The sequence below is a fragment of the Erinaceus europaeus genome, chromosome 12 (assembly GCF_950295315.1).
Source record: "Erinaceus europaeus chromosome 12, mEriEur2.1, whole genome shotgun sequence".
NCBI lineage: Eukaryota > Metazoa > Chordata > Mammalia > Eulipotyphla > Erinaceidae > Erinaceus > Erinaceus europaeus.
Genome location: NC_080173.1, coordinates 79,264,262 through 79,285,977, shown reverse-complemented (window position 1 = coordinate 79,285,977; position 21,716 = coordinate 79,264,262). Strand labels below are relative to the sequence as shown.

General features: G+C 43.0%; 1 protein-coding gene across 2 annotated transcripts in view; it reads left to right on the top strand.

Annotated features, from left to right (window-relative positions):
- Positions 1-21,716, top strand: part of YWHAE (tyrosine 3-monooxygenase/tryptophan 5-monooxygenase activation protein epsilon) — a 45,330-nt gene that overhangs the window by 11,086 nt on the left and 12,528 nt on the right. For both annotated transcript variants that reach the window (XM_060204120.1, XM_007520416.3), the window contains exons 2-3: positions 12,829-13,028; positions 20,362-20,468. In XM_060204120.1, the coding sequence (XP_060060103.1) occupies positions 12,829-13,028; positions 20,362-20,468 (307 nt within the window). The remainder of the gene's footprint in view (positions 1-12,828; positions 13,029-20,361; positions 20,469-21,716) is intronic.

Genomic DNA, 21,716 nt, shown 5'->3' with positions numbered 1-21,716 from the left:
TATCTTTATTTACTGGATAGAGACAGTCAGAAATTGAGAGGGGAGGGGCTGAGAGGGAGAGAGGAGAGAGAGAAACCTGCAGCACTGCCTCACCATTTGTGAAGCTTTCCCTTTGCAGGTGGAGAGCTGGGGCCTAGAACTAGGATCCTTGGGCTGGTCCTTGTGCTTTGTGCCACCTGTTCTTTTTTTTTTTTTTAATTAAAAAAAAATTTTTATTTATAACCTTTTGTTGCCCTTGTTGTTGTCGTTGTTGGATAGGACAGAGAAATGGAGAGAGGAGGGGAAGACAGAGGAGAGAAGATAGACACCTGCAGACTTGCTTCACCGCAGGGAGCCGGGGTTCGAACCGGGATCCTTATGCCGGTCCTTGTGCTTTGCGCCACCGGTGCTTAACCCGCTGCGCTACAGCCCGACTCCCGTGCCACCTGTTCTTAACCTGCTGTGCTACCACCCGACTCCCTACTGTCCCAATTTTTATAACTCTTATCGTTAGAGAGAACATTGTATGGCTCTACCCTACCTGTTGTTCTGCTGGTGCAATCTGTGGTGCTCCCATGCAGTGCCAGGGATTGAACCCAGGATCTCATGCATGGTAAGTTACATACTCTACCTGCTAAGCTATCTTCTGGCCCCAAGGTTAAAATTATTAGCTTGTGGGGAGTTGGGCAGTAGCGCAGTGGGTTAAGCGCACATGGCAGAAAGCTCAAGGACCAGAGTAAGAATCCTGGTTTGAGCCCCCGGTCCCCCACCTGCAGAGGGGTCGCTTCACAAGCTCCCTCTCTCTGTCTTCCACTCCTCTCTCCATTTCTCTCTGTCCTATCTAACGACGACATCAGTAAGAACAATAACAATAATAAAAAAAGATAAGGGCAAAAAAAGGGAAAATAAATTCAAAATTATTAGCTTGTATAATGCTATATTTATATAGAACAATTTACAGGCCACTTTGATAAAAACAATTGCTTTTTTCATGTGACAGTGAAGTGTCATAAATTTTATTTTATGGTTCAGGAAAGTGTATTTGAGAAGATTCAGTGATTTTTTTTTTTTTTTTAATCACATGTCTAGTTGGCCAGCAAATGGTATTGCCAGAACTTGTTTGTCTGCTGACCTTTAGACCACTACTCTTTATTTCTCCTTAGTCATTCACTAGAGACTTATATTTAAGTAAGGTAGTGCTTTTGCAAGAGTATGCTTCTTTAGCATCTACTCAAGTAGTGTGTTTTGATATTTATGACCTGACTTGTACATAAAGTGTTTTTCCATTTTTCTGAAGAAATTGTATCCTTTCAAAACCAAATTTTCATCTTAAGGCACAGTAGATGAAATCAGAATGAGCGATTTTAGGTGATCTCAGTATTTGTTTGTGTAAAGCTTTGTACTGGAGAATGGGTCTATAAAATACTTTGAATCTCTTACCATACCTTTGTCTTACTAAGTGTGTTTTCCAGTGCTGGTGGTGGCACATCCAGCTGGTTGAGCACCCAGGCTCACCTGTAAGGGCAAAGCTCATGAGCGATGAAGCAGTGCTTTAGGCATCTCTCTCCCTCTCTATCTCCACCCGTGATTTCTTGCTATCCAATTAAAAAAAACTAAATGTGTTCCTTAATTTACTATATAGTTATATAACTTTTAGGAGAGATGTAGACAGTCATAAGTGTTAATCTAAGTTATTTTTATTTTACCTAGAGCACTGTTGAGCTCTGGTTTATGTGGAGCCTCAGGCAGGAGATTATTTTTGCATAGCCATTATGCTAACTTCCCCTGTCCTAAGTTTTTATTTTAAATTTCTGTTAGAAGCAGAGATGGTGGAGAGATAAGGAGAGGCACTTGCAACATTGTCCCGTTTCATGAAACTTTCCCCCTGCAGGTGGGAAAACTTTCCCCCTGCAGGGCTTGAACCTGGGTCCTGTGGACGGTAATATGTGCTCTTTACCAGGTGTGCCACCATCCTGCCCCCACAAACATTAGCTTAAATACTAGCCCAGATAGAATCCAGAAACAGTTAAGGAACGGCAACAAAAAGCAGTTACTTTTATGCTGTTTTTGAAGTACTCTTTAACATAATTGTGTGCTGATGTATCCAAGGTGTCACATTGGTTTACCATGTAACCATGGTTTGAACTTATGTAAATATTCATAGGAGGACCTGGGAGGTGGATAAAGCCTTGAATTCTCATGAGGTATGTCAGCCTTGATGCTCTGATGTTCATCCATATTTATTACTTCCCCACCCCCACTCTATAAATAAGTGGCCTGGGAGGTGGCATAGTAGATAAGATGTTGGACTTTGAGACCTGCATGTGCCAGTGATGCTTTTTTTTTTTTTTTTTTGGATGCCTCCAAGTTTGTTCCTGCACACAAACCCACTGCTCCCGGAGGCCGTCATTTTTCCATTGTTGCAGCTGTTGAGTAGGACAGAGAAATCAAGAAAGGTGGAGAGAAAGATAGACACCTACAGACCTGTTTCACCGCTTGTGAAGCGACCCCCCTGCATGTGGGGAGCCAGGGGCTGGAACCTTAATCCTTTCGAGGTCCTTGGGCTTTGCACTTTGTGCACTTAACAAGGTATGCTACCGGCCGGCCCCAGAGTGGTGCTTTTTTTTAAATTCCCACCAAGGTTATTGCCGGAGCTTAGTGCCTGCATGTGGAATCTACTGCTCCTGATGATCAATTTTTCTTTATTTGATAGGACAGACAGAAATTGAGATGGGTGGGTAGTGAGACAGAGCCACCTGAGGTACTTGCTTCAGGGGCTCAAACAAATCTTTTTTTTTAAATATTCCTTTTTGTTGTCCTTATTTTATTGTTGTAGTTATTATGTTGTTGTTGGATAGGACAGAGAGAAATGGAGAGGAGGGGAAGGATGGGGAGAGAGAGACACCTGCAGACCTGCTTCACTGCTTGGGAAGTGACTAACCTGCAGGTGGGGAGCTGAGGGAATATATATATTTAATATATATAGTAAATATATATATTACATATATATTATTTTATATATAATATATATAAAATATAAAAATATTTTTAAAAGAATTAATTTATTCATGAGAAAGATAGGAGAAAGAACCAGACATCACTCTGGTACATGTGCTGCCGGGGATGAACTCAGGACCTCATGCTTGAAAATCCAGTGCTTTATCCACTGTGTCACCTCCTGGACCACTAAATATTTTTTTTAATATTTATTCCCTTTTGTTGCCCTTGTTTATTTTATTTTTACCTTATAGGACAGAGAAATTCACTGGTTGTGAAGCATCCTCCTTGTAGGTGGGGAGTGGGGGCTCGAACCCTGATCTCAGATCTTTGCACATGGTGATAAGTGCACATAACTGAGTGTGCCACAGCCTAAACGCCCAAGATAACTTTGGTTACTCTGATTTTTTTCTCTAGTAGCAAGTGCTTCTGTGTGCAGTATAGATTTATTCACAACTTCAAGTTGCTGGAATTTTTATTGCTGTTCAAAGATAGAACAGTAGGATTAGTAATATGAGTAAATTTCTAAAATATCAGTACTAGAGTAATTTTTGATCGTTTTCCCTAGGCATTATATTCCAAAGCAAAAAGTTTGTTTCATTATCTTAAAATTATGTATGTATGTTGATTTCAGCTGTTAAGTCTACTGCTGCAGGCTAACTTTGTCAAAAAGAAACAAAGGCAGAGAAAGGCGCCCCCCCCCCCCCCCCAGCACTGAAGCTTCTGTTAATGTCCTGGGGCCAGGTCCTGGAAGTTCATACTTCTATAAAATGGGGGGAAAAGTAAAGAGTTTAGACTTAGTATCTTTTCTGACTACAGATACTGGAAAGAGATTGAGTTTTTTCCCTGCACTTAAATACTTCCAGTGTCTTAGGTCATTGACCTTCCCCCTTTTTATTTTTGAGAAGGGGGTACTGGCTATGGGAGATCATAGAGCTCTCACTGCTCCCTGCTGAGTAGGATGAGGGGACAAACACCATGTGACAAAGCTTCTAGGCCAGCAAAATCACTCACGAGTAGACTACTACTTCTCTTTCCTTTTTTTTTGGTCTCCAGGGTTATCACTGGGGCTCGGTACCTGCACTACGAATCCATTGCCCCTGGAGGCTATTCTTTCCCTTTTGTTGCCCTTGTTGTTTATTGTTGTTGGATAGGACAGAGAGAAATCAAAAGAGGAGGAGGGGAAGAGACACCTGCAGACCAGCTTCACTGATTGTGAAGCTACTCCTCTGCAGGTGGGGAGGCGGGGCTCAAACTGGGATCTTTATGTTGGTCCTTTTGGTCCTTCGCTTTGCACCACCTGTGTTTAACCCGCTGCGCTACTGCCCAACTCCCTCTTTCTAAGATTTTATCTATTGAGAAAGTCAAGAGGAAGGAAAGAAAGAACCAGGCATTACTACCAGGGATTGAACTTGGAACCTCATGCTTGAGAGTCCAGTGCTTTATCCACTGCACTACCTCCTAGACCATGACTACTTCTTTTTCATGTGCACAGCCCAGGTTAGAAGCCTTCCACTACATTGAAGGAAGTGCTGTGATTTCTCTGCCTCCTCAGCCTCCATTCTATCTCTCTGAGGAAAAAAAATCAGACGGGAGAAGTTCTGAGAAACACAAAAAGTAGACTTGCCACCTGGGAGTTAGTACAGTGGAAAAAAGCCCTGATTTGAAAGCATAAGGTTGTGAGTTCAGTCCCCAGCAGTGCATGTGCCAGAATGATGTTCTGGTTCTCCCTCTTCTTCCTTATAAATAAACCTTAAAAACAAAACAAAGCAGGCAGTGTTCAGGGATTGGCACAGTGGATAAAGCATTGGCCTCTCAAGCATGAGGTCCTGAGTTTAGTCCTTGGCATTCATGTACTAGAGTAATGCCCTGGTTCTCTCTCTACAAAAAAAAGAAAAGATGAGGCAGGGCCTGGTTTAACTTAAACTCAGTGGGTTTAAGCACACATGGCACAAAGCACAAGGACTGGTGTGGGGACCCCAATGAGACTCCCCCCCACCCCCCCACCCCTCGCTTCGCTTCACAAGTAGTGAGGCAGGTCTACAGGTGTCTTTCCCCCTCTCTGTCTCCCAGCCTTAAAGATTTCTGTCTGCCCTATCCAATAGCAACAGCAATAACAAGGGCAACAAAATGGGAAAAATAGCCTCCAGGAGCAGTGGATTTACAGGCACAGAGCCCCAGTGATAACCCTGTACCGTGGCCACTCCTCTAGCAACGCGCAAGCCTTCCCAGGTGCTGTTCCTTTTTTATTTATTTACATATAACACTGAGCTGCTCTTTATTTAGAGAGACAGTGTGAGAAAGGACAGACTATTCACTGTTCATGGTAGGGAACCTTTTTTCTGTTAAGGGCCATTTAGGTATTTAAAATGTTATTCACAGACCATACAAAGTTATCAACTTAAAATCAGCACTTGGGGGGTTGGGGGCTGGTGCACTGGGTTAAGCGCACATAGTGTGAAGCACAAGGACCAGCACAATGATCCCAGTTCGAGCCCCTGCTTCCCACCTGCAGGGGGAGTCACTTGACAGTGGTGAATCAGGTCTGCAGGTGTCTTATTTCTCTCTCCCTGTCTATCTTCCTTATCTCTGTCAATATCTCTGTTCTGTCCAACAACAGTGGGGAAAAAAAGATGGCCTCCAGTTGCAGTGGATTTTTGTAGTGCAGGCACTGAGCCCCAGCAATAACCCTGGAGGCCAAAAAAAAAGAAAACACAAAGAAAAACCTGCACTTAATGTTGTTATGAAAAAGCCCCTAGATTTATTGAACTTTGAATCCTCCTTTCGCTGCTTTGGCAGTGCCAGACCAAATGATTATAACCCCTGGGCAAGATGTCCTCCACCCCGTCATGTCTGGTATCTGGGCTCAAAGTCAGGGGCTCATGTTATGGGATGATGATCTCTCCTGCTTAAGCTATCTCAGGATCATCTTTTGTATTTCATTACTGTTTTAGAGGGAGGGGTAAATAGCATAATTATTAATGCAAAGAGACTGAGTGCCTGAGGCTCTGGAAGTCCCAGGTTCAGTCCCTTGCATCACTATAAACCAGGGCTGATCAGTGTTGTGGTTAAAAAGAAAAGAAAAGAAAAGAAAAAACGGCAACAAAAGGAAAAAAAAACTGTCTGAAAACTTAAAAAAAAAAGTCTTTGCCTGTGACCAGCAGTGTGTAGAATCATAAAACAAATTTTTTGTTTTTTTAAACCAGAGCACGGCTCAACTCTGGCTTAGGGTGGTACGGGGTGATTGAGCCTAGAACTTCGGAGCCTCAGGCATGACACTCTCTTTGCATAACCATTATGCTATCTACCCCTGCCCAGCAAATGTAAATTTATCTATGAATTGTAGTTAAAACTTTGGGCTCTTTTTATTTATTTATTTATTAATTAATTCATTTATTTATGTATGTGTGTCTCCAGGGTTGTTGCTGGGGTTCAGTGCCTGTACTACGAATCTACTGCTACTGTCGTTGGATAGGACAGAGAAATTGAGAGGGGCGGGGAAGATAGAGAGGGTGAAAGATAGACATCTGCAGACCTGCTTCACTGCCTGTGAAGCCACTTCCCTGCAGGTGGGGAGCCGGGGGCTCAAACTGGGATCCTCACGCCGGTCCTTGTGCTTTGCGCCACTTTCCTATTCTTTTTTTTTTTAAATATTTATTCTCTTTTGTTGCCCTTGTTATTTTATTGTTGTAGTTATTGATGTCATCGTTGCTGGATAAGAGAGAGAAATGGAGGGAGGAGGGGAAGACAGAGGAGGGAGAGACAGATATATATACCTGTAGACCTGCTTCACCACTTGTGAAGCGACTCCCCTGCAGGTGGGGAGCCGGGGGCTTGAACCGGGATACCTGCGCTGGTCCTTGCGCCACCTGTGCTTAACCCGCTGTGCTACAGCTCGGCTCCCGACTTCCCTATTCTTTTAAAAAAAATTTTATATTTATTTTCCCTTTTGTTGCCCTTGTTTTTTCATTGTTGTTGTAGTTATTGTTGTTATTGATGTTGTTGTTGGATAGGACAGAGAGAAATGGAGAGAGGAGGGGAAGACAGGGGAAGAGAAAAATAGACACCCGCAGACCTGCTTCACTGCCTGTGAAGCGACTCCCCTGCAGGTGGGGAGCCCGGGGCTTGAACCGAGATCTGTCCGCCGGTCCTTGCACTTTGCGCCACGTGCGCTCAACCCACTGTGCTATCGCCCGACTCCCTTAACTTCCCTATCCTTTAACCCTCTGAGAGTATGGGCCCCAGGTCATTGTGGGATGTAGAAGGTGGAAGGTCTGGCTTCTGTAATTCCTTCCCTGGTGAACATGGGCATTGACAGGTCAATACATACTCCCTGCTTGTCTCTTTCGCTAGTGGGGCGGGGTTCTGGGGAATGGGAGCTCTAGGACACATTGCTGGGATTGTCTGTCCAGGGAAGTCTGGTTGGCATGCTAGTTCTGGAACCTGGTGGCTGTAAAGAGAGTTTACATATAAAGCCAAATTGTTGACTAATCATGAACCTAAAAGACTGGAATAGTGCAGATGAAGAGTTGGGGGGGGGTCTCTCTGTTTTGTACATAGCTAGTAGGCATATTTTAGTTATATTCCAAAGGGCCTGTGGCCATACTGTTTTTTTTTTTTTTTTTTTTTTTTTTCTCTGAGCCTCAAATCTGATATGCAGGTAGATCCCAAGTTATTGTCTGGAGAGATGATGTCATGGCTGGAAAAAGGACCAGAAAACTGGATCAGTGAATAGAGTAGCTCCCAAATATGGGAAAGGTGTATAAATATTGTTGATTAAAAATATTTTTTAAAGTTTATATTTTATTTATTCATGAAGAGAGAAAGAACCAGACATTACTCCAGTACATGTGCTGCTGGGGATTGCCTTTTTTTTTTTGGCTGCCAGGTTATCTCTGGAGCTTGGTGCTAGTACTGTGAATCCACTGCTTCTGGCAGGCATATTTTTCCTTTTTCTTTTCTTTTTTTCCTTCTACAGAGAGAAATTGAGAGAGGAGTAGGAAATAGGGAGAAAGACACCTGCAGACCTGCTTCACCATTTGTGAAGCGTCCCTGCTGCAGGTAGGGAGCAGGGGCTCAAACCTGCGTCCTTGCACATAGTACTATGTGTCCTTGACTGGGGGCCCATGTTAGGACTCAAACCCAGGCCACTGTATATGATGAAGTATGTGCTCTACTGCTTATCTCCTGACTTTGGCTTTAAGATTTTTTTTAAAAATCATTAATTGTTTATTGGATTCAGACAAATTGAGAGGGAAAGGGAAAATACAGAAGGAAGAGAGACACCCGCAACACTGCTTCACCACTTGTGCAGCCTCCTCTGTGGATGAGGAAACTGTAACACATGCACTCAACCAGATACACCACCACCGAGCCCCCAAGACTTTACAAATTCGCCTCTATCTATGCTACTTCCTGCTTACCCATTATGGTCTTTGCCTCACAAACCCTATATTCCACTGTCACACCTTGCTGTAACTAATTTGCTATCCTTCTAGCTTTGTATTTTTTTAAATTTATTTTATTTTATTTTATTTATTTATTCCCTTTTGTTGCCCTTGTTTTATTGTTGTAGTTATTGTTGTTGTCGTCGTTGTTGGATAGGACAGAGAGAAACGGAGAGAGGAGGGGAAGACAGAGGGGGAGAGAAAGATAGACACCTGCAGACCTGCTTCACCCCCTGTGAAGCGACTCCCCTGCAGGTGGGGAGCCGGGGTTCGAACCAGGATCCTTATGCCGGTCCTTGTGCTTTGTGCCACCTGCGCTTAACCCGCTGCGCTACAGCCTGACTCCCCGCTTTGTATTTTTTTAAAATTTATTTTTATTGGGTTGTTGGAAAGGTCATGACTCATTTTTGTGTAGAGGAATAAAGAGCATGTCTCGAGTTTTTTGACAGCCCAAATTTTTGGACAGACAGAAATTGAGAGTGAAGGAAGAGATAGGGAGACAAAATAGAGACATTTGCAGCACTGCTTCACCTGTCATGAAGGTTCTCCCTGCAGATGGGGCTGGGGGGAGGGGGGGCTTGAACCTGAATCCCTATGCACTGTCATAAGTGTGATCAACCAGGTGAGCCACACCCCACCCCCATAGTATTGCATTTTTAAAATTATTATTTATTTTCCCTTTTGTTGCCCTTGTTTTATTGTTGTAATTATTATTGTTGATGTCCTTGTTAGGACAGAGAGAAATGGAGAGAGGAGGGGAAGACGGGGAGAGAATGATAGACACCTGCAGACCTGCTTCACCGCCTGTGAAGCGACTCCCCTACAGATGGGGAGCTGGGGGCTTGAATTGGGATCCCTAGGCAGGTTTTTGCGCTTTGCTCCACTTGGTGCTTAACGCTCTGTGCTACCGCCCGACTCCCTAGTCTTGCATTAAAAAAAAAGTTTAATATTATTTTATTGTCTTTATTGGATATTGACAGCCAGAAAATGAGAAGAAGGGGGAGATAGAGGTAGAGAGCGCTTGAGAGTGATCGAGTGAGCAGCATTGCTTCACCACTTATGAAGCTTCCCTGCAGGTTGGGACAGGGGACTTGAACCAGGTCCATCATGTATTTTCTAAAACTTGAATTAAATTGAATCTTAAAGGTCCCCCCCCTTCTGTTCCACTCCTCCTCTCAAGTCTGATTTTTTTAAAGATTGGTGTCCTTTTTTTTTTTTTAACATTTTCATTTATTTTCCCTTTTGCCCTTGTTTTTTATTGTTGTAGTTACTGATGTTGTCATTGTTGGATAAGACAAAAATGGAGAGAGGGAGGGAAGACTGGGGGAAAGGTAGACACCTGCAGACCGGCTTTACCGCCTGTGAAGCCACTCCCAGCCACTCCCTGGTTCGTGCTGGTCCTTGCACTTCGCGCCACTTGCCCTTAACCCTCTGTGCTACTGCCTCACCCCCAGATTAGCGAGTTTTTGAAGTCCATCCATGTTTTTACTTGTATCAACAGTTGATTGCTTTTTGTGTGTGTGTGTTAGATTATATAGATACACCATGGTTTGTTATTTATTGATGGGTTTATTTTTATTTATTTTTTTTCTGTTTTTGAAGTTTCATTTGGTTTATGAGAGAAGCACACTAGAGAACTGCTCTGCTCTGGCATATGTTACTAGGGACCGAATCCTGTGTCTCACACATGTGGAAAAGCATGTGTCTCTCCTGAGCCACCCTCCCTGGTTTGCTAATAAGTGTTTTCACATTTTAACTATTATGAATGAAGCTCTGGCATATGTGGTACTAGGATCTTGCCCCTAACACATAGGAGTCTGGGGGTTTATCCACTGAACTATCTTCCTGGCTGCTTTTCAATTGATATTTACTGAGCTGTTTTTAATTCTTTTATTTTATTTAAATTTTTTTTTTTCCCTTTTGTAGCCCTTGTTTTTTTTTTTTTTTGTTGTTGTAGTTATTGTTGTTACTGATGTTGTCGTTGTTAGGACAGAGAGAAATGGAAAAAGGAGGGGAAGACAGAGAGGTGGAGAGAAAGATAGACACCTGCAGACCTGCTTCACCTGTGAAGTGACCCCCCTGCAGGTGGGGAGCCTGGGGATTGAACCAGGATCCTTATGCTGGTCCCCGCGCCTCGTACCACGTGTGCTTAACGCACCGCGCTACCGCCAGTCTCCTGCTGTTTTTCATTCTTTGTACCTGCTAGTGATTGCCCAAAATTCATCTTGGACCCCTTTCTTTGCTTGCCACCTAGTGGTAACAAGTAGCCATTAAAAGTCTTAACAATGAGGGTATTCATAGTACCTGTCTGGTGGAGAAAGGATAGAAATAACTAAAGATGGGAGTCGGGCGAAAGCTCAGTGGGTTAAGTGCACATGGAGCAAAACTCAAGGACTGTTGTAAGGATCCTGGTTCGATCCCCCGCTCCCCACCTGCAGGGGAGTCGCTTCACAGGCGGTGAAGCAGGTCTGCAGGTATCTTTTTCTCCCCCTCTCTGTCTTCCCCTCCTCTCTCCATTTCTCTGTCCTATCCAACAGTGACGACATCAATAACAACAATAACTACAGCAATAAAACAACAAGGGCAACAAAAAGGAATAAATAAATAAATATTTAAAAAAATAACCAAAGATAAGTTGTGTTGTCTTTGACTATATTTTCAGTGTATGTTTGCTACATGACTGCATTCCTTGGTTCTGTGGATTTTGCGAAGTAAGTTATTTGGTAGTTGGTTTTTAAGATAATAAACTTTAGGGGTTCGGGTGTTGGTAGTTGGGTTTTTTAAAAATTTATTTTTATTTTTATTTTTTTTCCCTCCAGGGTTATTGCTGGGCTCGGTGCCTGCACCATGAATCCACCACCCCTGGAGGCCATTTTTTCCCCCTTTTGTTGCCCTTGTTGTTGTAGCCTCGTTGTGGTTATTATTATTGCCATTGTTGATGTTGTTCGTTGTTGGATAGGACAGAGAGAAATGGAGAGAGGAGGGGAAGACAGAGGGGGAGAGAAAGACAGACACCTGCAGACCTGCTTCACCGCCTGTGAAGCGACTCCCCTGCAGGTGGGGAGCCGGGGGCTCGCACTGGGGTCCTTGCGCTTTGCGCCACATGCGCTTAACCCATTGCGCCACCGCCCGACCCCCCGTAGTTGGTTTTTAAGATAATAAACTTTAGGGGTTTGGGTGGTGCACATTACCTAGGTTCAAGTCCTACTCTTTGTCTGTGGTGGAGAGTGGGGGTGCTTCAGAAGCAGTCAAGCAGGTCTGTAGGTGTCTTATCTTTCTTTTCTTTTTTCTCTTTTAGCCAGAGCACTGCTCAGCTCTGGCTTATGGTGGTTTGGGAGGATTGAACCTGGGACGCGAGCCTTTGGCATGAGTCTGGTTGCATAACCATTATGCCATATCTTTCTTCCTCTATCTCCCTTTTCCTTCCCTGTGTTTCTCTCTGTTCTATCAAGTATAATAGAAGGGGTGGGATAGATAGTATAATGGTATGCAAAGAGACTCTCATGCCTGAGGCTTCTAAGTCCCAGGTTCAATTCCTTGCACCACCATAAGCCAGAGCTGAGCAGTGTCATGGTTATAAATAAAAAAAGAAAAAAGAAAGGGGGCAGGAAAGTCACCAAGAACACTGACTTTGTAGTAGTAGCATCATGCCCCAGGGATAACTCTGGTGGCAAACAAAAAAAAAAAAAAAAAAAAAGGAAAGAAAATAAATTTTAATACAAACTGTTAATTCATTTAAAATAATTTTTTTATATTTTCCTTTTTGTTGCCTCTTTTAAAAAATTATCTTTATTTATTTTCTGGATAGAAACAGCCAGAAATTGAGAAGGAAGGGGGAGATAGAGAGACAGAGAGACACCTGCAGCCCTGCTCCACCACTTGTGAAGCTTTCTCCCTGCAGGTGGGGACCAGAGGCTTGAACCCGGGTCCTTGCTCACTGTAACATGTGCGTTCAACCAGGTGCGCCACCACCCGACCCCGCTCTTGTTTTTATTGTTGTTGTAGTTAATATTGATGTCATCGTAGTCTCATTTCACAAGAAAAACTTTATGCTTTACTTTTTAAAAATATTTATTTATTCTCTTGTTCCCCTTGTTGCTTTTGATGTTGTTGGATAAGACAGAGAAATGGAGAGAGGAGGGGAAGACGGGGAGAGAAAGATAGACACCTGCAGACCCGCTTCACTGTTTGTGAAGCGACGTCCCTGCCTGCCTGCAGGTGGGAAGGCCCAGGCAGGTGGGGAGTCCGGGGCTCAAACAGGGATTGTTACTCCAGTCTTTGCGCTTTGTGCCACATGCGCTTAACCTGCTGTGCCACAGCCCAACTCCCCAAGTTAAAATTCTTAATAGTGTTCTGTGAGAAGGATGTATTAATCAGATGGTCTGATTTTATTTTTCCATTGTAGAAATGGTGGAATCAATGAAGAAAGTAGCAGGAATGGATGTGGAGTTGACAGTTGAAGAAAGAAACCTCTTATCTGTTGCATATAAAAATGTGATTGGGGCTAGACGAGCTTCTTGGAGAATAATCAGCAGCATTGAACAGAAAGAAGAAAACAAAGGAGGAGAAGACAAGCTAAAAATGATTCGGGAATATCGGCAAATGGTGAGATTGTTATGTTCTAGGCTTCATTAAAGAAAAATGCCTTTGGCGTTGGCCTTTAATTTAAATTACCACATTAGCATACACATGCACACTTATGTGTGTGTAATAGCATTTTATTAAAAAATTTTTTTTCTGTAGATGAAGCCTCTCACCTTATGGCAATGTAAACACAACATACATGTTTGATTACATGTATACATATGTATGTGCTGTGGGGAAGCAGAGTGGTGTGTTCATTTTAGAATACTGAGCACTGCTCAGCTCTGACTAATGGTGGGGTGGGGAATTGAATCTGGGACTTAAAAGAGCCTCAGGCCTAAGAATCCCTTTGTGTAACCATTATGCTATCTACCCCTACCCCCAAAAATATTGTTGAGACATACTGGAAGTTGAACCTGGGATGGGGCCTTATGTATACAAATCCTTCATTATCTTTGCTTAGCTGCCTTATATATATTTTAAATTTTTAATATTTATTTCCTTTTGTTGCCTTTGTGTTTTATTGTTGTTGTAGTTATTGTTGTTATTGATATCGTTGTTAGATAGGACAGAGAGAAATGGAGAGAGGAGGGCAAGATGGGGAGAGAAAGATAGACACCTGCAGACCTGCTTCACCGCCTGTGAAGTGACTCCTCTGCAGGTGAGGAGCCAGGGGCCTCGAACTGGTATCCTTACTTCCGTCCTTGGCGCTTTGTGCCATGTGCACTTAACTCACTGCGCTACTGCACGACTCCCATGTTTTATATTTTAATGGAATTGTGTCTTTTATTTAACTGGATTGGGAATTAGAGGCTATATACTATTTTAGGACAGAGGTAAAGATCTTTTCCCCCAAGAGATTACAGATGGTGGTGGTCAGTTTGAGCACCATGCAAGTAGAGGACTGATTTAGTCTTTTGTGAATGAAGTTAAGTGACTTGAAATTGTCATTAATAGTAATTTAACATATTTCTGTGCCTTCTACATACCACATAATTTGCTAGGCATTATGAATACACAGGAGACAGAATTAGTCTTTATATACTTAATCTAAAATATTTAAAGAAGACATCCACACAAACCCTAAAGCATCACTCTTGGCACTTGGGACCTCATGCTTTTAAGTCCAACACTCTAGCCTAGCCACTATCACCTCCCAGGTTCTTCTCTAACGTTTCTTCCTCTCTCTCTCTCTTACCAGAGCACTGATTAGCTTTGGCTTACGGTGGTGCAGGGGATTGAACCTGGCACCTCAGAGCCTCAGGCATGAGAGTCTCTTTGCAGAACCACGGTACTATCTACCCCCACCCGCTTCTATTATTTCTTGAAGACTTGTTTTTTTGTATTTCATAGGAGGTAGAGTGTATCATACGGGAGAAGTCAGATCTACCCTGGTGTATGCAGTATGGGTCATTGAACTAAGAATCTCAGGCATGCAAATCTCATGCTTTACTAAGTTAGCTACTTCACCTACTGCTGTAGTTATTTTTCAAATATAATAGAAAATGTGGGTGGAGGGTAGATAGCATAATGCTGTTATGCAAACAGACTCTTGTGTGAGGCTCCAAAGTCCCATGTTCAAGCCCCCATACCACAATAAGCTAGGGCTGCATACTGCTCTGATTAAAAAAAAAAGAAAATGTTAGAAGGCATAGAGTACTATTTCATGAATAAATGTTATGTTTATTGTTTCAGATAGGAGGGGAGATAAATATTAATATTTTATTTTTAAAAATTATTTTTTAATTTTATTACTAGAGCAGGTGGCTTATAGTGGTACAGGGGATTGAACCTGGGACTTCAGAGCCTCAGACATGAAAGTGTCTTTGTATAACCATTATTCTATCTATCCCTGCCCAATATTAATATATATATATATATATATATATATATATATATATATATATATGTTTTATTTATTCATGAGAAAGATAGGAGAGAGAGGAAAAGAACCAGACTCACTCTAGTACATACGCTGCTGGGGATTGAACTTGGGACCTCACACTTGAGAGTCTGTTGCCTTAGTCACTGTGCCACTTCACGAACATATATATATATATATTCTCTTGTTGCCCTCACTTTTTGTTGTAGTTATTATTATTATTATTTTTATTATATATTTATTTCCCCCTTTTGTTGCCCTTATTTTTATTGTTGCTGTTATTGATGATGTTGCTGGATAGGACAGAGAGAAATGGAGAGAGGAGGGGAAGACGGGGAGAGAAAGACAGAAGACACCTGCAGACCTGTTTCACCGCCTGTGAATCGACTCCCCAGCGGGTGGTGAGCCTGGTGGGGGGGGGGGATTCGAACCAGGAGCCATACGCTGGTCCTTGTGCCACGCTACCCCCCGACTCTCTTAGTTGTTGTTATTGGATAGGACAGAGAAATGGAGAGAGGAGGGGAAGACTGAGGGGAGTGGTTGGGGATGTTTGAGAGACCAGAGCACTGCTTATTTGTTCTGGCATGTGTTGGTGGATATTGAACCTGGGACCTCTGAGACCTAGATATGCAAGCCCTGAGCACTCCATACTTAGCTGCTTAGCTCCTTGGCTTCATTCATATTTTATTTATTTTTTTAATAATAATTTTTCTTTTTTAAAAAGCATTTTATTTATTAATGAGAAGCATAGGAGGAGAGAGAAAGAGCCAGACATCACTCTGGTACATGTGCTACCGGGGATTGAACTCAGGACCTCATGCTTGAGAGTCCAGTGCTTTATCCACTATGCCATCTCCTGGACCACCATTCATATTTTCTTAGTGTTAGTTTTGGACAAAAGAGTTTGGTAGCAGTGATCTGGTGCAATGGTTCTCAAAGTCTCTTTAGAGACTATTTGACAATGAGCAGAGATATTTTTAGTTGTCATTGTTCAGGATGTTCACTTGATATATCTAGGGGGTTAGAGACAGGGAGGTGTGTTGCCAAACAGTGTATACATAGATTAGCCCACCACAGTAAATTATTACCTAACCCCAAATTTCCATACTTCTGCTGTTGAGAACCTGACCCTAGTGAAGAGATACAGGTAGAGATACAGAAGTATATAAATAGTGCAGTGAGGGAAATTGCAGAAGTAGACACAGAATAGTATGGAGTGTAAACTGGTAGGAATCGTGAAAGAGAAAACTACATTTATTGTCTATTGGGCACTGTATTGAGTGGGAATGTTTATATAACTTAAAAAGTAGGTATTTCAGCTTATAGGTAGGAAAATAGGTGTGTTATGTGTGATTATTTAACAATTAGGTCATTAACGTGTTGGAACAAAGAATATGTATTGTCAGTAGACATGTTTGCTGTTTCAGGGATGAGGAAATAAAGTTGAATATGCTGGAGATAGAGGGATAGGCAGAGAGATTTTAGTGCAACACTGGAATTTGACCTAAGCAGGAAAGGAATGCAAGGAGAAGCCAAGAGCAAAGTGCAAGGACTAACGTAAGGATCCTGGTTCTGGCCTCGGCTCCCCAACTGCAGGGAGGGTTTTCTTCTCAAGCAGTGAAGAAGGTCTGCAGGTTTCTTTCTCTCCCCGTCTTCTGGTCCTCTCTATTTCTCTGTCCTATCCAACAACAACGGCAACAATGATAAGATAGCAAGGGCAACAAGTGGGGGGGGGGGAAAGCCTCCAGGAGCAGTGGATTCGTAGTGCAGGCGTGGAGCCCCAGCAATAACCCTGGAGGCGGAAAAGAGCAAGAAAGACAATGAAGAGGGGTCCAGAGAGCTGTCTTGGTTAGGCAAAATACACTTACATAGTCACTGAGCCCCAGGTACATCCAGCCACCATAAGTCAGAGCTCGTTAGTGCTCTGGTTATACTTAAAAAGAGGGTTCAGGGGCTGTGCAGTTAGTGCACCAGGTAAAGTGCGTATAGTATGAAGCACAAGGACATGTGCAAGGATCCAGGTTCGAACCCCTGACTTTCCGCTTGCAGGGGGTTCACTTCATAAGTGGTGGATCAGTCTCCCCCCCCCCCCCATGTCACCCCCTCCTCAATTCCCTCTGTCCTCTCCAGTGAAAAGATGACCTCAAGGAGTTGGACGGTAGCGCAGCGGGTTAAGCGCAGTTGGCACAAAGCGCTAGGACCAGAGTAAGGATCCGGGTTCGAGCCCCTGGCTCTCCACATGCAGGGGAGTCGCTTCACAGGCGGTGAAGTAGGTGTCTATATCTTTCTCTCCTATCTCTTCCCCATCTCTCTCCATTTCTTTCTGTCCTGTCCAACGACGACAATATTATTAACAACAATAACTAAAACAACAAAAAGCAGAGTTGGACAGTTGCACAGTGGGTTAAGCACACGTGGTGCAAAGCACAGGGACCGGCATAAGGATCCTGGTTTGATCCCCGGCTCCCCACCCTTAGGGGAGGGGAGTCACTTCACAAATGGTGAAGCTCTTTCTCTCCCCCATCTGTCTTCCCTTCCCCTCTCCATTTCTCTCTGTCCTACCCAACAACTATGACAGTAATAACCACAACAATAGAACAAGGGCGACAAGGGAATAAATAAATAAATAAATAAAATTTTAAATAAAAACATAAAAAGATGACCTCTGGGAGTCGGGCGGTAGCGCAGCAGGTTAAACACAGGTGGTGCAAGGCACAAGGACTGGAATAAAGATCCCAGTTCAAGCCCCCGGCTCCCCACCTGCAGGGGAGTCACTTCACAGGCTGTGAAGCAGATGTACAGGTGTCTCTCTCTCCCCCTCTGTCTCCTCCTCCTCTCTCCATTTCTCTCTGTCCTATCCAACAACGACGACATGAATAACAACTACAACAACAACAACAAAAAAAAAACAAGGCCAACCAAAGGGAATAAATAAATAAATTTAAAAAAAGATGACCTCCAGGAGCAATGGATTTGAAGTGCAGACACTGAGCCCCATTGATATCCCTGGCGGCAAAATAAAATAAATAAAGGAGGTTGACAGGCTTGGTTGTGGCTTATTCATTAGAGTACACGCTGCTGTGTGCGAACCTGGACTCAGTTGTCGGTCCCCCCCCACCCCATACCTGTCCCCAGCTATAGGGGGCAGATCTCAAGTGAGGGAGTAATGCACGAATTTCTCCTCTCTCTCTCGTCTTTGTTACTCTTTTAAAAAATATTTTGTTATTGAATAGAGATAGAAATTGAGAGGTGAGTGGTAGATAAGGTGTGCAAGAGACAGACACCTGCAGCCCTGCTTCACCACTCATGAAGCTTTCCAACTGCAAGTGGGGACCAGGGGCTTGAACCTGGGTCCTTAGTATAATGTGTGCATTTAACCAGGTATACCACCACCTGACCCCTTCTTTGTACTCTTTATTTCTCTTGTGCTCAAGAATAAAAGAATAAAAGCCCTTGGGGGTCGGGCGGTAGCACAGTGGGTTAAGCGCACACAGCACGAAGTGAAAAGATGGGCGTAAGGATCCCGGTTTGAGCCCCTGGGTCCCCACCTGTGTGTGTGTGGGTTACTTCACAAGCGGTGAAGCAGGTCTGCAGGTGTCTGTCTTTTTCTCCTCACTGTCTTCCCCATCTCTTTTCATTTCTCTCTGTATCCAATAACAATGACAAGAATAATAAATAACCACAACAATGATAAAACAAGGGCAACATGGGGGGGGTGTAAAAGCCCTCAAGAGTGATGGAGTCATACAGACACTAAGTCCCAGCAATTGCCTTGGTAGCAAAAATTAAAAACAATAAGTTGAGGAGCAAGATGGGTGTTTGGGATGGAGTGTTGGTAATATGGGTTATAAATGAACAGTGTTGGTATTTACTCAGGCATATAGTGTTGCCTTAATTGGCATGAATCTCAACCACTACTGTGATAGACTACACGTATAATACAGTAGTGGTGTGCACAGTGGAGGTAGATTGCCTGGATATATATTACTTTGTTTATTTGGGATTGATGGTTTATAGTTAACAGTAAATACAGTAGTTTGTAAATGTGTAATATTTCTGTTTTTCACATTAACAGTTCTGCCTCCTCTAGGTCCTCCTTGACCATCATGTTCCAGGGCCTGAATCCTCCTTCCTACCCCAGTCTTACTTTGGTACAATACACCAAATCCAGTCCAAGTTCTATTTTATATTTTCTTACTTTTCAATTTATTTTTTAAATTTTTAAAAATAATTTATTCCCTTTTGTTGTCATTGTTGTTTTATTGTAGTAATTATTGATGTTGTCATTGTTGGATAGCACAGAAATGGAGAGAGGGGGAGAAGACGGGGAGAGAAAGATAAGACACCTTCAGACCTGCTTCACCGCCTGAGAAGCAACTCCCTTGCAGGTGGGGAGCTGGGGGTTCGAACCCGGGTCCCTATGCTGGTCCTTGTGCTTTGCGCCACCTGCGCTTAGCCCGCTGCACTACCGCCTGACTCCCTCTTTAAAAATTTTTATTAGTGATTTAATATTGGATTTAATATTGATGGACAGGATTGTGGGATAAGAGGGCTATAATGTTACACAAATCCCACCACCAGACTGTTATATCTCATCCCCTCCATTGGAAGCTTCTCTATTCTTTATCCCTCTGGGGAGCAGAAGGTGGGAGGTCTGGCTTCTGTAATTGCTTCTCTGCTGGACATGGGACTGCCTAGATTTTTTTTTATGGCTTCCTTTAGAAATTGCCTCACAGGCCGGGCAATAGCACACCGGGTTAAGTGCACATAGTACGAAGCTCAAGGACCAGCACAAGGATCCTGGTTCAAGCCCCTGGCTCCCTACCTTCAGGGGGATCACTTTACAAGTGGTGAAGTAGGTCTGCAGGTGTCTCAATTTTCTCTCTGTACTATCCAATAAAAAAAAAATGGGAAAAATGGTCATCAGGAGCAGTGGATTTGTAGTTCAGGCACTGAGACCCAATGATAACCTTAGTTCTGTAGTTGAACTGTTAAGTCCCCACCACCAGGGTTATTCCTGTGACTTGATGCCTGTACTAAAGAATTCATAGCTCCCAGTAGCCATTTTTTCCTTTCTTTTCCTTCTTAATTTGATAGAACAGAGGAAATTGAGAGAACGGGGAGACAGAGAGGCAGGCAAAGACACACCCTCGACCACTTGTGAAGCTTCCCCTGACAGGTACTGAGCACAGGTTTTAACCTGGGTCTTTGTTCACAGCAATATGTGCACTCAGGTGTGCCACGACTCAGCCCTTAATGTCAAGCATTTAAAAAAATTAGCACATAGGAATAAGAGTTTCTGTAATGTGGAGACAACTTGTCTTTGCTTTTGTATTTGCATCAAAAGAGGCAGGGAGGAATGCATATTAATTTAACTCTTCCTCCAAACCAGGTGAATTATGTGATGGTGTATATGTTTGCTTAGATGTAAACAATTATGACCTTTGACTTTCCCCCCCCTCCTTATTCTAGGTTGAGACTGAACTAAAGTTAATCTGTTGTGACATTCTGGATGTACTGGACAAACACCTCATCCCAGCAGCTAACACTGGCGAGTCCAAGGTTTTCTATTATAAAATGTAGGTGCTTATAATACAAGGCACATTGTAAGATTAAATGTTGGCCTCCTTAAATCATCACTTTCTGTGTAGGTTGTCAACTTTTACTTTTATAGACTGTTTAACATTGAATGAATGAGTCTTAACATTTAAAATTGCCTTTTGTGTCATTAGGGAAATAGTGATTTACGAGATAGTTGTCACATGGATGCAGTTTCTCCTGTCATAGATGTTTGCACATCAATCCCACCGCCAACTCAATCCTCCACCAACCATTGGGCATTGGGTCCTCAACCTTCCTCCTCCAAATTCTTGGCGTTGTTGCAACAGACTATGTCTAATCCAAGTTCACCCTGTGTTTTGTCCTTCCCTCGTTTCTAGAGAGTTTATCTGTTGTTCATCTTTATCCTTCTGGCGAATCTTACTTAACATGATTCCTTCAAGTTCCGTCCAAGATGAGGCAAAGGAGGCAGTTTTATAATTTTTGATAGTTGAACAGTATTCATTATATATAACATTTAAAAATTTTATTATTTTTTAACGTGTGTGGTTTTTTTTGTGTGTGTGTGTGTATGTGTGCTTCCAGAGTTATTGATGGGGCTCAGTGCCTGCACTATGAATCTACTGCACCTGGAGGCTATTTTTTCCCCCTTTTGTTGACCTTGTTGTCTATCATTATTGTTATTGCCGTCGTTGTTAGAACAGATAAAATCGAGAGAGGAGGGGAAGACAAGAGAAGGGGAGAGAACAATAGACACCTGTAGACCTGCTTCACTGCTTGTGAAGTGACCACACACACACACAGGTAGGGACAGGGGCTTGAACTGGGATCCTTATGTCAGTCCTTATGCTATGCTAACGCCTGGCCCCCACTTTTTAAATATTTTTTTATTGTTTACCAGGACACTGCTCACCTGGCCTATGGTGGTGCAGGGGATTGAATTTAGGACTCTGGAGCCTCAGGCATGAGCATCTCTTTGAATAACCATTATGCTATCTAACCCCAACTGGTATATAGCATCTTAACTACTATCTATGGTTAGACATCTGGATTGCTTCCACCTGGGTTATTACAAATAGTGCTACTATAAATTCAATAATTTTTTAAATCTTTATTTTATTGGTTAGAGACAGTCAGACATCAAGAAGATAGGAGTTAGAGAGGGAGAGAGACAAAGAAACACCCACAGTTTTGCTTCTCCACTCGAACACCCAGGTCCTTGCACATTGTAACGTGTACTTAACCGGGTTTGCCACCACCCAGCCCCT